At 33.5% G+C, this 16,194-nt stretch overlaps 1 protein-coding gene across 2 annotated transcripts in view; it reads left to right on the forward strand.

Annotated features, from left to right (window-relative positions):
* The window catches only part of LOC130625903 (protein MCM10 homolog), a 36,546-nt gene that overhangs the window by 19,610 nt on the left and 742 nt on the right, over window positions 1-16,194 (forward strand). For both annotated transcript variants that reach the window (XM_057441030.1, XM_057441031.1), the window contains 7 exons: window positions 3,003-3,076; window positions 3,834-4,267; window positions 4,948-5,077; window positions 5,310-5,446; window positions 5,630-5,743; window positions 6,305-6,459; window positions 13,483-13,525. In XM_057441030.1, the coding sequence (XP_057297013.1) occupies window positions 3,003-3,076; window positions 3,834-4,267; window positions 4,948-5,077; window positions 5,310-5,446; window positions 5,630-5,743; window positions 6,305-6,459; window positions 13,483-13,525 (1,087 nt within the window). The remainder of the gene's footprint in view (window positions 1-3,002; window positions 3,077-3,833; window positions 4,268-4,947; window positions 5,078-5,309; window positions 5,447-5,629; window positions 5,744-6,304; window positions 6,460-13,482; window positions 13,526-16,194) is intronic.

Raw genomic sequence — 16,194 nt, forward strand, 5'->3', positions numbered from 1 at the left:
ATGACCCGAAAATTTGGGTTCTACTTTCGATTCTCAAAAAAACATGGTAATAATTTCTCCTATTTCACTTAAGATTGTGTTGAAAGTAAATTATAATTAAGTTTTTATATGTGTTTTGGTGTTTTCACCTAAAAAATTAAAATCTTCTAAATGTGGCCACTCAGTAAAATGAAGTTGCATGGGTAGTTTGAATGTTTGAATGTTTGAACACCAAGGAATTAGAAAGTTAACGTACACACTTTGAGTAGGAGATTGATAGAAGCTTATTAGAAGAATATTGTCATAGAAAGACGCTACTAACGTAATTTAGTGATATTGTTAGTCGAATCTTGTAGTAGTGACAATCCTTATTCAGGCCCGGTCGGAAGACGCTTGCGATCGCACGTGCACACGCCCAAACACGCGCAACAAAATTTACGTGAGCGATTTAGCGCTCGCGGGGGTAAATTTTCCCGATCGGGCCTGGTTATTAATGCTCTAGGATCGATTAGGTTCTGTCAAAAGTCAGTGTTGCTTTAGAACTGTATACCGAAACCTTTCCATATCGAAAAATATCAAGAAATTTTAATTAGCTTTGGTATGATACACGATCAGATTAATCGAATTCGATTTGTGGAAATTCGATTAATTGGTTTGTGTATCATGTAAAAATCGTATGCTTCCGGCATGCTCAGACTTGTCGAATTCGATTTTCAAAAAGTTGGATCGGTTTAACTTTTTCGATTAATCGAAAGGTTTATAGCCAATCAAAATGCTTAAGGCCGTACATTAAATAATGTGCGTTCAAAAAATATGAGTTTCTATATAAAAAATAAACATTAGCAGAGGAACTTTAAAAACAATCAACGAGATTTTATCAGTGAATGAAGCTTATTAACAGAAAAATATCAAATAACACACTCAGTTTCTAAGGTTTTCGTAAAATTTTTAGTTGTTGTAATAATAACTGTAACAGCAGCGAGTTCAACCCTGTCTTCGCTCTCTAAAGACATTTTATCCAAAGGAAATCTGTTCAGTTTTATATTAATGTTCAATATAATTTCGATAATTCGAATTCGATTAATTGTTCGTGTATCATCACCTTGTCACCTGTTAAGTTTCGATTTTATTTTAATGCTCAATATAATTTCGACAAATCGAATTCGATTAATTGTTCGTGTATCATCACCTTGTTACCTGCTAAGTTTCAATTTTATTTTAATGCTCAATATAATTTTGAAAAATCTACTTCGATTAATTGTTCGTGTATCATCACCTTGTTACCTGTTAAGTTTCAATTTTATTTTAATGCTCAATATAATTTTGAAAAATCGAATTCGATTACTCGAATCGTGTATCACTGCCTTTACATACCTATTCAGCTGTCGCAGCTAAGTCAATAAAAAATATATCACATCCGTTATTTATATATTTAAGATTTTGTGCGGGTTAACATGACCTGGTTTTGGCTGACAGACAAAATACAACTATTATTTTAGACACTGTTTTATTACCATAAGTAGTACAATTTCACTATGGAAAATTGGTATAATAACAACAATAGTTTCTCATTACTGTGAGAAGAAGGAGAAAGAGCCGGGAGAAAGGGTGAAACAGCCAACCGTTAGGATGGAATCTTCAAGGACGTTAAAACATCCCGTTACTTACTCACTCACTCATTCACTCACTCACTCACTCACTCACACACTCACTCACTCACTCACTCACTCACTCACTCACTCACTCACTCACTCACTCACTCACTCACTTCTATAAAATTTGTGGTGATATGTATTTAACTCTTTTGAACAAATCATTATCCATTTCAAAGCAAAACAGTTTTCCAGTAACACCCATTGTTTAAAACATGTTTTTATAGTTTAATATATCTTTAATGAATTTTTGATATGCTCCTCATATTTTTTGCTCATCACACACTAATTGATTAGTAGCAAAAGAATGGATGACCAGGATACAACTTAATCACTAAACTTGTAACGAAATGCGAGTGTTCTAATTTTTTTGAGGTCGATATTAGAATTCCGTATGGTAATCAGTACATACCTTTGGCAAGTATGCAGGCCTATCAATAAGGGAAGAGCGATCACTCTTGCTTACGCAAAGACGTGAGAAACTGGCTAAGCCATTAATTGCTCCCCTGCTCTTGTATTTCATAAGAACTTAGTTTATAAGAATGGTAAGGCTGAGATTTTGACTAAAATTAAGAGTGTAAAAAGGTAGAAAGAACTTACACTAAACTCCTTCACAGATTATAGAAACAATTTAGTTTGTTCGCTTTTTTGTTACTATGCATATATGTTTTACAATAAGATAACTTTAACATGATCTGTTTATTTTGATACAAAAAAAGACTTTATATTTCCAGTCCAGGTAGCAGTTTTGCTTTGGGGGACTTAAACTTAATATATCTCTGCGATGCCAAGCCATAATTTCATCCGAGGGGAAGATTTTTGAAATAGCACCTCTAGATTGCTGAGAAAATGCATTAAAATCAAACAAAATTATTTTCTATTTTTTTTTTTAATTTCTTGATACTAAAATACCAAAGTTATTACAATATGGTAAGTAAAAAACAGCTAGAAATTTGTTTAGCTACTCGCACCTTAGGAATTACTGTTCTTCTGCATGTCAGTTGACATTAATACCCCAAACTTGTCTTGTGGATTTCTTTAAAAATTTAAAACATTTTTTATAGTGGTATCCATATTTTGTTTTTATGTTTCATGTGACAAAAAGGAGCATGCAGTTTGAAAATTGTTCGAATTAACGGAGCTCTAATTAAGCAGCACAAAATATAGGACTTTATTAAACCAAATTTAAGGGCTGGAAAATTTGTTCGAATTAACGGATGTGCACTGTATACTCCAACAAATTAATTAACGAGATATGGTGCGAAATATAGCGTTTTCTTTTTTCATAGGATAAGACATCAATAAGTATATAAAATATTATTTTTTAGTATTTCATTGCACTCCCTCCTTATCTCTTTTTTTTTTTTACAGTAAGCAGCTTCTTATCACACCAACAGTTGGTTCGCGAAATTTAATGCATTTGTTACATGGCAATCAAGTCAAAGGTAAAAGTAATTTTTTTGATATACATACCGTGATCTAACTCTTTGATATTAAATCTTATATAGATAATAGTATGACCTGCTCGCTCTTTTTACATAGAAGAATGCACTCTAAAAATCTTCACGGTGAAATTAGACTTACAGTTCAGAATATGCTATGAAATTGCTCATCTTGAAATTTTGCTTGAACCCTGAATGAACGAGTTTTTTTTTAGTGATTCGCTTGCGTTTTAACCACATTTCAATTTCGTTTTTTTGTAAAATTAAATGTTATTTCCATTTTACTGTAGACTTTATGAAATTTACACACAGCTAAGAATATGCTAAGAATATATCAGGATGATTTTTTGCCCCAAAGTTGAGAATGTTTATATTTTTAAAAGAAAGTATGTACTTATAACTGCAGAAGAAAGAAAAATTAACATACATTGTTTATGAGAGCGTAAAAGTACTAATTATTAATAATTTAATCCTCTCAATGTCATAGTCACTGTATTATAAAGTCACACTACTTTAGTTGGGCTATTATAAGGAGAAGGGCTATCTTTTCGCCATCTTTGTTGTAGTAAAATATTTCTAACCGACCATCGTTTTCAACTAAAACTAACTGAATCTAATGTCACGCAAGCCAAGCCGGCAGCAGTGCATAAATGCACAATAATCTTCGCCACTTCTTCATTTAGTCAATCAAAAGAAGATAGATTTTTTTTCTCAATAATATGTTGTATTAAAGTGATTTTAAGTGTATCTGTAATTTTAGAGGAAGAAGAGAAAGCTCCGAAGAAATCTTACATGGGTGCAAAAGATTTTTTAAAACAAAACAAAAAAGAACTACTACAAGATGTCTTATCAGAAGACAACAAACAACACAAAAAAAGAAAATTTAGTGATATCAATTTCTTCGAGAATAACAAACATCCGGACAAGAACCAATCAAAAGATTGTAATATAAAGCGAAAGAGTCACGAACCAAAACAAATACCCGCCCTGCCTAAATTAGGGCGTGGTTTTGGTCGATCAAGTGTTATTGAATTTTCAGATAACGAAGAAGATTGTTTAAGTTATAATAATTACACTGGTGAAGAAACTGAACGAACAGTGACCACTCTAAAAAGCAATAATGATAGCTTAATCAGTGAACAACAGAAAAAACAAAACGTGCAAAAATTTTCACATTCAAGTACTAAAGCAAAGGTGAGGAAATTCAGTTTGTTATCGACTTTGTGTTGGCAGGGTGGTTAATAGGGCTAAGTTAGCTTTGTATATGTATGCAATCTTCCGCAGCAAACCGTGCTGGCTTACATTCAGGGCTTGTTTTTGTCTCGGTTAGGCATACTGGTTCTGAACAATGAAAACATTAAACAATGCAAAACAAAAGATAAGATTGTAGAAACTGATTACCTGGTGTCTATATATTTAAAATTTTTGAAGGGGTTTATTTAAGCTCCTTAAAGTTTTCAACAATGTTGCTTATAAAAAGAAATGCAAACAAAACTAAGATGGTAATTGGCAAACTCTGGACAGGGATTGTGTGCTCCATAACAAAACACAATTGTTTTTACAAGCTATACTTTTTCTTGCCATAAGAAGTGAAACTTTTTGAAATATGTATGACCCTATTTGCCATCCTTTCTGCTTGCAAGCTAGAAAGCTTTCTTCTAGAACAGGTTACTAATACTGCGATAGGGAGTGGGCAGATCAGTCTTTTGAATGGAAGTTTCAGATTTCATCTTTTATAGAAATTTATATTTTATAAAAAGTCTTGGTTGAATTGATTGGTTAGCCCATACTAAGATGGGTAACGGACGTCTCATACCATGACGATGGTAGCACTTGTAACGATGATACATCTTTCACTTGTTTTCTGTTTACAGAGGAAAGCGATTTCAATCATCCAACAAAAAGGCATTCAACCTGAAGATCCTAATGAAATTCCAGGTCGAAAGAAAGTCGTGAAGAATGTGATGGAAATTGAAAACAGAGTAGAAAAAGACCTAAATACTGGTGAGAAGATGTGTCTCTTTATATTATCTCTGCCTTACGTATAGAGAGGTTAAATTTTTCATAAAAAACTTTTTGGGGGAGGAATTTTGAGATATGAGACAATTATTTTTACATTTAAAATAGCATCAAGTAAAACCCCTCTCATCCAACTGCTTGTCCTGTCTGACAATATTCCGATTCCTTGTTTTAAAAATCTGAGCATGCCATCTGAATGTCAACAATTTTCTTATAGATATCACAAATGGTGAAGAGAAGCCGAAGAAAAGAGAAGGTACTCTAAAAGGTGTCCTAGGTAGTTTGGATGTAAACTCAAAAGAAGGAAAAAAGATTTTGAATCAAACTTCGAGAAATGTTGGAGCGTTGAGATTGGTATAAAAGTTTATATTTTTTATTTGTTTATTTTTGTTGTTTCTTATTCCTTGTCGTTTCATTGTTCATCAGTCCGTCTATTTTTCTTTGTGCGTGCGTGCGTCCGTGCGTGCGTGCGTTCGTCCGTTCGTTCGTCCGTGCGTTCGTTTTGTTTGTTCTTCATTATTTTGGTAACCTTTTCAGGCTGAAAATGAGCAAGAAGAGAAGTATTTTAATTCCATGGTGAAGAAAGAAGCAATGGAAGAAAAAATGACACGTGTTCACGAAATAAAAGTCACGTGTTATTCATGCACAATCGTAAGTTTGTTTCTTGTAGCAGGGATCCAGCCCGATCCAGCCTAATCCAGCCTTCTTTTTTTTTCTTAAATTTCACTTTTTTTTGTTTTTTTTTCTTTTTTTCGTGTATATTGAATTTCTTCTTCTTTCTTAAACAGTCAGCTATAGTTCATCAGCCATATCTAAAGAAAAAAGTAAATTCACCAATGTCAGTATTTTAACTTTAAGAATGTCCGGGATGTCATTGAATAGACACCCTGTCTACGCATCGTTAGCCGTGTCACCACATAAACTGAGAAGACTATTCAAATTATTTTTTTTGGAAACTAAATCTAAGTAATAATATTTATTTATATTTTGCTTAATGGAATTATTGGCAATTTGCGTTTTTGAATGCGCTCTAAAGTACAATAATATTTCTATTATTTTCATTATTAAGTATCACTTGTCTTATTTTTCTAGCCCTACATTTAACTCTCTTTAGCAGTAATTCTCCAGCCGCCAATCTCTTCCACCGAGCTGTATATATCGATCATGCTAAGTTCACTTTACCAACCTGTCACTTCACTTTTATTTTTTCAGTGCAATTACTTGGCTCAGTCACAAAGTCAGTTATGTAGAGAAGAGAAACATCCAGTCACCAAAGTGAAACAATGCACAAAACGTTTCTTTAAATGTAAATCCTGTAAAACAAGATGTGAAACTTATAATACTATTCTCCCTAAAGAAAATTGCAGGTGAGTTCTCAAGTTTTTTATAAGAACTTTTATAAACGGTCGTTGGCGTCAAAATGAAACTTTGTCGTATTTAGTTATTTCATTAATACATTTTTGTCAATAAAATTTGTCAGAAGGATAATGACATCCTTGACCAAAATTATGAATATTAATTTTTTTTGCAAAATAATCACAAACAGCAACGATAAAAAGTTTTTTGTCAAGTCTTAATTTTTAGTTAGTCGAACTGTGGACAGACCAACTGTGGATAAATTAATTTTAGTCCAAATTATTTTCCAGGGAATAAAGTTATCCATAAGAATTTAAAATCAAGTTTCGTGTTCAACTATGCTTCGTTATGCTCTGACAAAAAATCTCGGAAATATTTTTCTTTTCGCAATCTCCCTTTTAAATGTTTGCGTTATAAATAACATGATGTATTGCAAAGACTAACTTTTTGGATTTCTGACAAAATTCCATAAACCAGACAGCGGCATGACCTCTCGCTAAAAGATTTTTAGAACGTTCTTGTTGCTGGGTTATCAATGTCATCAAAAAACCTCAAAATCTCTTTACCTGTTCTTCGAAACTACGTGATCCTAACCATTAATTCGATCATCGTTACAAGTGTCTGCACAATTGTAGCAACGGCTAATCAAATCTCAAAAAAATTGTACATTGACAGGTCATTGCTGATGTCATCAAAATTTTTAAATCACATTTTTATTGGTCATCTGCTAAACTAGAATTTTCCACGGGCCTTACAACAAAAATTTAAAGAATCACAATTGAAAATTTGATTGAATTTGTCATATTTTTATTTTTCATATTTCAACTGTAACGATTTTTATTGCTCACTTTAATAATTTTTTTCATATGTGTAAAATATTTGACTCATTTGAAACATCTCTTCTATTTACTTTCACCTGTAACTCCTCCCTTCCCGTCTATTCGATGTTCTAGACATTGCGTCATTAGCAGCCTGACTAGGTTTTCTTGAAATTTTTTTAAATCAATAAAAACAATTTAAAGCGCATATTTTTACTGACCTCTATTTTGTCCTCTCTTGCGTCACTTAAATATAATGTATTTTTAATTGATGTTTTGTGTATGAGAAATTGAATGTTGACGTTATGTTGCTGCTCTTTCACAGCGGTATTTGTTTTCCTTCTCAAATTAAACGAAGTAGCTGATACATTTACATAACTACTCACAAAAATGTATCCCGATATTTGTCATCATAATCTTTTTTATCTTTTTTATAAGCAGGATTTATTAATCGTCAGGCGAGTTTATACTGCTGTGAGACTTTAACCCCACCCTCCCCCCAAACCTTCATTTGTGTTCAGGGGGTATCCTAAGAAATTTTTTATGGGAAATTATTTCCACAATTTTTTGAATTCTTCACATGAAACGAAATCCTTATCATCTTAGTCGATTACATCTGCTTGTAATCCCTCAGTTTATACGTGATTAGGAAATAATCTATGACTCTTTATTAGTCAGAGATTGATGATTCGTTTAATCTGTCTGAGAGCACACGTGTTTAATTCGAAATTGTTTACAGAACACGCTATTGTCATGTGATGTAAATAGTGATTGTTTAGCTTGCATTTAGTCGTTCTTTCACCAACCATTTACATTTTTTAAAGGTTACCTCCCGTGAAAAATCAAGTTGAGCTCATATGAAAGAGCTTGAAATGTTGTGTAGGAATTTGAATATTTTTTTTAAAATCCTTGATTGGTTCTTTAGAATTTGGACTAAGAAGATTAACTAATTATGCATGATGTAATGAGTATGGTCTGCAAGAGAGTTAATTTAACATTTTTGAAAAGCCATATAGAGTTAAAAATATTTTCTGTCCGTTCACTTTGACGGGTTTTGAACATTTTACATAATTTTTTTTATTTAGTTACCATAATTTTACTCATGACGTCACAATTTCGCATAATTATCGCTACTTTTAAGACAAATATCTCGAGAACGGATAAAGATTTTTGAAAAAATAAAAAGATTTCTAGACAACTTACGAAGATCTTTCATATGAGCTCAACTTGATTTTCGCGAGAGCTAACCTTTAACATATTCACAGGGCAATTTTTTCTGATGATTAGTCAACTTTACGAACTTCGCCTAGCCCGTGTAATCCTAGAACCAAGTTGCTAATCGAAGCTATTTTTAGTTTTTTAGGAATTTTCTTTAGTTTATAATCTACTAAACAGAAGAACATTCCTAAACGACCGACTCAAGTCGTTTTATTTCCAAACGACCGACTCAAGTCGTTTTATTTCTAAACGACCGACTTAGTCGTTTATTTCCAAACGACCGACTCAAGTCATTTTATTTCTAAACGACTAACTCAAGCCGTGTTATTTTTAAACGACCGACTTAAGTCGTTTTATTTTTAAACGACCGACTCAAGTCGCTTTATTGCGGGTGATGGAAACGCTACATTGGCCTTTGGAGTTGACTATAAACCTGTCGAAACACAATTTTTTCTGAGTATTTCAGCAAGAAAAAGTCCTGGAATCTCATTATTTTGCGTTTTAATTTTGTGGACCTTGTGTAACAAATTAACAGTTTTTTCTGTCGTACAGAAAATGTTTTTAAATCTCTTCTTTCAACGTCACAATACTTGAAATAGTGTCGAATTTAGTGATTGCAAAACCTGGGTCGTTTACATTTGTACTGTCCGAATTTTGGAACTGTCCGGATTATTCTGTTTAATTTCGCTTTTTGGGTTGAAGTAGCAACTTCGATGTCTGTCTGTCGACGTAGTGTTGCTGTCAGTTACTGCGACTCGATGTGTAACTGTAGAATTACTGTCGACGTCAATAACTTCATACTGAAAGTATTATTTGCTTCAACACTCCACCACTTGTCGTTTTTAAGGTTTTTAGAAATGCTTGACAAAGTAAATGCGATCTTGGGACATTGCCAACACATGTCGAAAGCAATGACGACATCAACGATAACATTGATTAGTTGAGACATTGATTTCCGTTATAATGTTATCTCTCGTATCTAATCTCATTGCAGTAAACTAGCTATAATGAATTCATAAGTCAGCCATTGTTACTAATGTCGAGTCACTCACATATTGTGTCACTTCTGCATTGTGTCGGTAATTCCATCATACAGACGATGTATATGTTTAATTAACTCCAGCGTGTGAAAATTTTAAAAACATTTCAATTCTCTGATACATCGGTTTAATACAGGTTTTAATTTGGCAATTTAAACTGACCATATTATTTTTAGGGAATATAAGCGTGTCCGGAATTTTATAGGTGGAGTTCAGGCCAATGATTATATTTTCTCGATAATTCAACTTGGCTCGCTTTTTTATTGAGAACATGCCATCGATTGTGACCACAAGGCTGCATACCTATGCGTACCTATACCTATGCACCGTGGACGAACTGTCTAAAGTTTTTTAAAACCTTGGAGGCGCAAAAAATAATAATAAATACTATATATTATAAAAATACTATATACTATGCCATCAGATTATACTACAACAGGTACTATGTAAGATATTATATACTATAGAGGATATACACCATGGAAGATACTATATACTATGACAGATACTATATACTTTTGAAAATCCTATATGATATGAAAGATACTATGTACTATGGAAAATCCTATATGATGTGAAAGATACTATATACTATGAATGATTCTATAAATTAATGGAAGATACTATATCCTATCGAAGTTACTATGAAATGTATTCCTATGGACTCATTGTTTTAATGTTAGATTTCAAATCACGAAGAATCTTATAACAACTTTGTCTATTTGTGTTTGTGAAGAAGGTGATATGTCATAACTCCTGGAAGGTACTCGAAGGTGACATGTCATAACTGAAACTCCTGAAAGGTACTCTATTGAAAAGTACGGTGCCGAAGATACCAACTGATTTAATTCGTTTGTGTTTTTCTGATGTCACTTTCATAGTAGAGTGTATCAATATATCAGCAATACGACATGTTGTCGATAGTTTCAATCATGTTTATGATGTCAAAACAAGTAAATATATTTATATCAGAAAACTATACATTTTTGCGCCTATTTGAAGATGACCGAAGATGAATGGTATTATTTACAGTTTTTTGTTTTGGCTCACTTTTAGAGTTACTTAAGTAGATTTGCCGTATTAATCGTTTTTACTCTAAGGGGGAGAGTGAGACGATATCATTCTTTTTATTATCAACTGTACGATGGAGAGTTTAACTTTAATTAAAGCATGGTGTTCATCTATACTTTTCACTCAACGATGGAGAGCAGAATTGCACGCTGTATTGCCACAATCTTGTGTCAGGTGTTTGGTTTCGTTATTTGAGTGTCACCAGTTACTACATTCATTGCATTAAAGAACCTTGTCACGGCTTATTTCTTGTCATGAAGAATGATGTGACATTGACATTTTGTTGTCCAAATAAAACGTGGGAAATAATATACAGTTCTTTCCTACCCTTTTCTCCTTTTCCTTCATCGTCTCGACAGTTAACCTCCTTAATATTTTTTTCTTACATTTTTTAATTTTTCCTGATAAATAGTTGTGGTTTTTCGGACCAGCTTGTGAAGTCAGGGAGTTCTGGGTAAATTCTTAGATAGTCCGCGAGACTGCTTTGTAATGGCTTTTTCAATAAAGTGAAAAAGAAAAAATAATAATCATAAAAAGGCAATCTTCAACGAAGGATGGCGTTTACATTGGTTAACAAGTAAACACCCTACTCTACCCCATCTCTACGCCCTACTCTACCCCCATCTCTACACCCTACTCTACCCCCATCTCTACACCCTACTCTACCCCCATCTCTAGCTATGAGTATACAGAAAACATTAACTTTGGAAAATATTCTCTCAAAAGTCAGAATTTTAATTCTTCACGAAGCTTGTCTCGATTGCCTTTACCTGTCTTCCACAAACTTCATATTTCTTTGTTCTGCACATACGTGCTTTAGATTTTTCTCATGTATCACAAGCAACATGGCTTCATTATAATGAACATCATAGAGAGGAGAATGTCCCCTTTTCCCATTCAATCATTTTCTAAGAAATTGTAATCATCAGCGTAAATCCTCATCATAACGACTGGAATAACAAGAAAATCAACTTTTTGCCTCGCCTATCCTAACTCATTATTAAGGGATTTACACCAAAGGTTTAATAATGATCATTTCTTAGATGAACTATATACAAAACATTTATTCTTTGTGAATCTGTCTATGTCTACAATAGTATTTTCCGTAATCTGGAATATAATTGTAGTGCTTCAGTTTTTCCGTACACAACAATGGTGGGCTAGTTTTTTAGATTAACATGCGTGGCCTGGCTCACCATAAAAAAATTACCACCCTCCATGTTATTCAAGGAGACATTTTTTAATTAGCGATACATAGCGATCGATGGGTTGGCTAACTGACAAGATTGTGCGCACGCGCGTTAATATATCCTCAGCTATTTCGCGCATGCGTATGAGAGGTGTGAAGCAACAGCGTGTGTGAGCATTTCAACAGGTGCTATCAAACACAATGTAGCAATAGTTGATTTCAATACAAACCAATCTTATCAATGACGTCATCTGATTGTTTTATTATGCAAAATACTCAATAAAAATTACGTATTGATTAATTTGGAACAAGCTTGTGTAAGGGAATGTCGATTGCATTTTATTGGGTGTATGCGAATAGACTCTCTAGCTCGATTGTTGACAGCCAACAAACGACTTGAAAAAAAACATTTTTTTTATCATGTTTTTAAAATTGTTCTCCAATAAATATTTAATTTTTTACATCTTGCTTTCGTATTTTACTTGTTATGTAACATGTATTTTTTATATGAAAAATTGTACAAAAAAAGGATTAGAAAGATATAAGCAAAAGTGTTGTTACCGTTATTATAAACAATATTTTTGTGTGCCAAAATGTTGTAGTAACAAGTAGCCACACCTAAAATCTTCTTAATAACGTAAATTTAGACCCCAAGTATTTCTCCTAAAGTTTGCTCTTTAAAAGTCCTCAAATTTAAAAGTTACGTGGCCACTTTCAATAATCTCTTCTGTTGTACATACGTTTTAGTTTCACATTAGACATAACGTAATACTGAATTTTTTGACAGGATAAGCATCGTTTTTCTATAAACTACTTTTGTTTTCGCAAACCGTGTGTATAAAGATATTGAATCTTTAATTTAAATAATGATTTACTTTTTACTAACGATGTTGTGACCTTCCTCTTGTCCAATACTAATTTTAATTTGAATCTTGCGCCATTACGACAGGATTTTTTAAATTTAATTCGACTTCCGCCATTACGACCAACTTGCGCCATTGCGCCAGGATTTTTTCAATTTTATTCGATAGATTGCGCCATTACGACCGACTTGCGCCAATTACGACCGACTTGCGCCATTACGGCACGATTTTTTTAAAATTTAATTCGCCTTGCGCTATTACGATCGAATTGCGCCATTACGATAGCATTTCTTTAATTTGATTCGATAATTTGCGCCATTACGTCGTAGTTTTTATAAGTTCGCAACCATTTTTCATTTGTGTATGAGCGAAGTCGTAATCAAATTTTGTCAACAACTGCTTACAAATACAACCTGTTATTGCGGCGATACTCCGCCACGTTTTTTCGCTAAACGGACGAAACTTGGGTTGGTTTGAATGAATATCCTCTCTTTTGTCCAGTATTGCAAGATAAATAAGGCAAACATTACCTTGTTCATCATTTATTGTTGTTGTAGTTTTAATGCCGTAACTACACCTCTTAAGCATGAAGACTTTGTGTATATCGAGGTTCGGATTGTTCTAAAATTAACCATATAACTTTCTTTAACGACCCACTGAAATCTCGAAAATTAAATAACGCCTAGAGCAGCGCAAAAATTTCTTTTTATCATTACTTTACTATTGCAATATAATAAACGTATTCTGAGGTACGAAATTTAAAAAAAAAAGATAACCTTGATTGAATCTAAAAAAAGGTGTATTACAATTAATACGTTTTTTCTTTATTTTTCAGGCGTTGCGGAGATTCGACTTTTGTTAAAACGAGCATGGTCGAAGTAAGTTTATTTGAATGTTTATGTTTTAAAGACGGGGGTCGGAGGGCTTCCTGTTTGTTTTTCTCGACATATTCGTCGTCGTTAGGATGGTTGGAATAGTTGACAAGTTTTACATAAACAAATACAACAAGGCGGATTGACTTGTTCTGTGTTGACTTTCTAAACAATCTGTGTTTAGAATTTTTATCATATACTTTACCATCTTGTGACTAAAAACGCTGATTGAAGCCTGATCTCACTTTGCTGTTATCCTTTTGTTGCTATGAGCCTGTTGTTGCTATGGCACATATATTTGTTTGAATAAGATCAAGAGAAGAAGCTTTCCACTCTCCCTCAGGCAGTCAAAAAAAAGTCTTGCTGTTACAGATTAGAGATTTAGATAGATGATAACTAGAAGAAGGGCTTATTGTTGTACATTTTGAAAGAGTGTAGAAGCTGTATGATGGTGCGTTTCATCGTGGAACTAAAATTATCTACGATGAAGCTTCACACCATGTTCATGCTGTCCAATTATGATGGTATCCCTGTGTTGCCATGGTAACTGATCATTGCTACGACCCCATTTTTGAATTGCGTTAACGTAGGCCGCAAATCATGTGGAACCTGATTGTCTGCAAATAGAACACAATCGCCATAACTATGACGTATGACCTACCAAAAAACCATCCCACTTCCCGCCCTTACTTCCGCCCCTACTTTTGAAAAGTAAATATTTTTAAAAAGTGGACGCGGAAATGAAATGTTGCTGACATGGAATTCATATAAACGTGCTTTTGATATCGCCAAACCACTAGTAGAATTCCAAATATTTTTTTGAATGTGTTTATTAGAAATTAAACAGAAAGCGATGCTATTAAGTTCAACAAAGCATTCGTTTTAGGTTACCTAAACAAAAGGGCGGGAAGTGTTTTAGTCAAAACGTTCTTTAATTTTTTGCCAGCCGTAATCCTTAAACGATAAAAAACAAGATAACAAAAACAAGTTTTTCTTGTTGTGTTTATCATAATTGTATTGTCTATAGGGACTAAAATCAAATTATTCTTTTCCCGCGTCATAAATGACGTCACAATGGGTAGTCAAACAATATAGGGATTATCCTGCAGATTAATTCGATCGATTTAAAAAGATTTGAAGTAGATATATAAAAAGGCAACTTTAAGTGTTTCAGGACAACTCTAAACACGATACAGCGCTTTTAAAAGAATTTCAAAAATTCAACGAATACACGAGTGAATTACGCAATCACAAAACGCGTGTTCATGACGTCATTCGTAATGATCTGCGGTTGATGTTGTTGCTTGCCTACGGAAGAACTGTGGCCGCATAGATGTGTGTTTCTGAAATTGCTTTCGCTTCATGCGTACAACCTCAGAAGAAAGTTGGTTTAATGAAGAAATAAATACCACCATCCAGACATAATTATAAAAATTCTTCAAATTTTAGTTATCTGCATAGCAGAGCTCCTGGAACGCGTAGCTATATTCATGGAGGGTGCGTGTAAATCTTTCAAGCTGTTTTATTGAATTAATCGAGACAAAACAAACGTAGGTAACAAAATTGACAAAAACATTCGTGGTAAAACTTTGACTTGCTAAGGCGTGTGTAAAACTACACGAGAGATTATTTGCTGTTCCCTCTTACGCTGAAACAGGACGCATTCTCACTATTTAGTGTACGACACTTTTTATTATTACTTTTTTAAGTTGACCGTCATATAGTCATCAGTTGATGTGTTGTTACTGATGGTTCGGCATGTGTGCACAAAAACATTATTTCGAAATAAAATATTGAACTGGTCTGTTCTTTGCGCAAAACGCGTTTGCCGAATTTTTAATATGTGCGCGGGAATATACGGAATGTGAGCATTTTAGCTAGTTCGTAGCCTTTTTAAAAGCTTTAACATCGAAACAAAGATAACGAAATCAAGTATGAGAGTAAAATCATTAAAAGTTAAGTTTGATAAAAAATTTGCAATCATAGCTGCAGAACTGTGCGACCTTCAACGGTTGGTAAATATAAACATCTAAATCTATCCTACTGTTAAAATTTGTAGAAAGTCTTTACTTCGACTCCTGTGGAATATATTTACCTTATTTTTGTAGCTTTGAAGGCGCAAGGTTTCGTGTTTTTGTTTATTTGCCCACAAGCTAGCACATTCAGCAACGATAAACCGCTTGTGCTCGCCAACAATATGATTTAAAAACTTCTTGCGACGCGGATTAAAAAAGGTTTTGTGACAAATTTTGTTTGATGGCTAACGCGGTGCATCTTGTTTAATACAGCTTCAGATTTTAATATTTCAGTCTCTGAAGGAAAAACTTCCTAAATTTTTTTGGCAGCCAATATCCCGTTCTTTTCTTATTTCTCAGATAAAATTTGTTACCAAATTTTGGCCAGGTTGCCTTACCCTTTAACATCAGTGATCACACTTTAATTTTAGCTTGCCATTTTGTTGCACAAAATCGCCTGGAATGCGCTTTATTAGAAGTCTGGTACCATGTCGGTAAAACGTAGACATATTTCAAATTGATACATTTTGCATCTGAGTGCGAAAAATTTTTCTTCTGAAACATAAATTGGATTGCGGATTCTTTCCGTTGTTCCTGTTGACGAGTGTCGCAGTTTATAAAACCAGTGCTTTCACCGCAAATGGTTAACTAAATTTTTTG

Source organism: Hydractinia symbiolongicarpus, chromosome 14, assembly GCF_029227915.1.
Source record: "Hydractinia symbiolongicarpus strain clone_291-10 chromosome 14, HSymV2.1, whole genome shotgun sequence".
Taxonomy (NCBI): domain Eukaryota; kingdom Metazoa; phylum Cnidaria; class Hydrozoa; order Anthoathecata; family Hydractiniidae; genus Hydractinia; species Hydractinia symbiolongicarpus.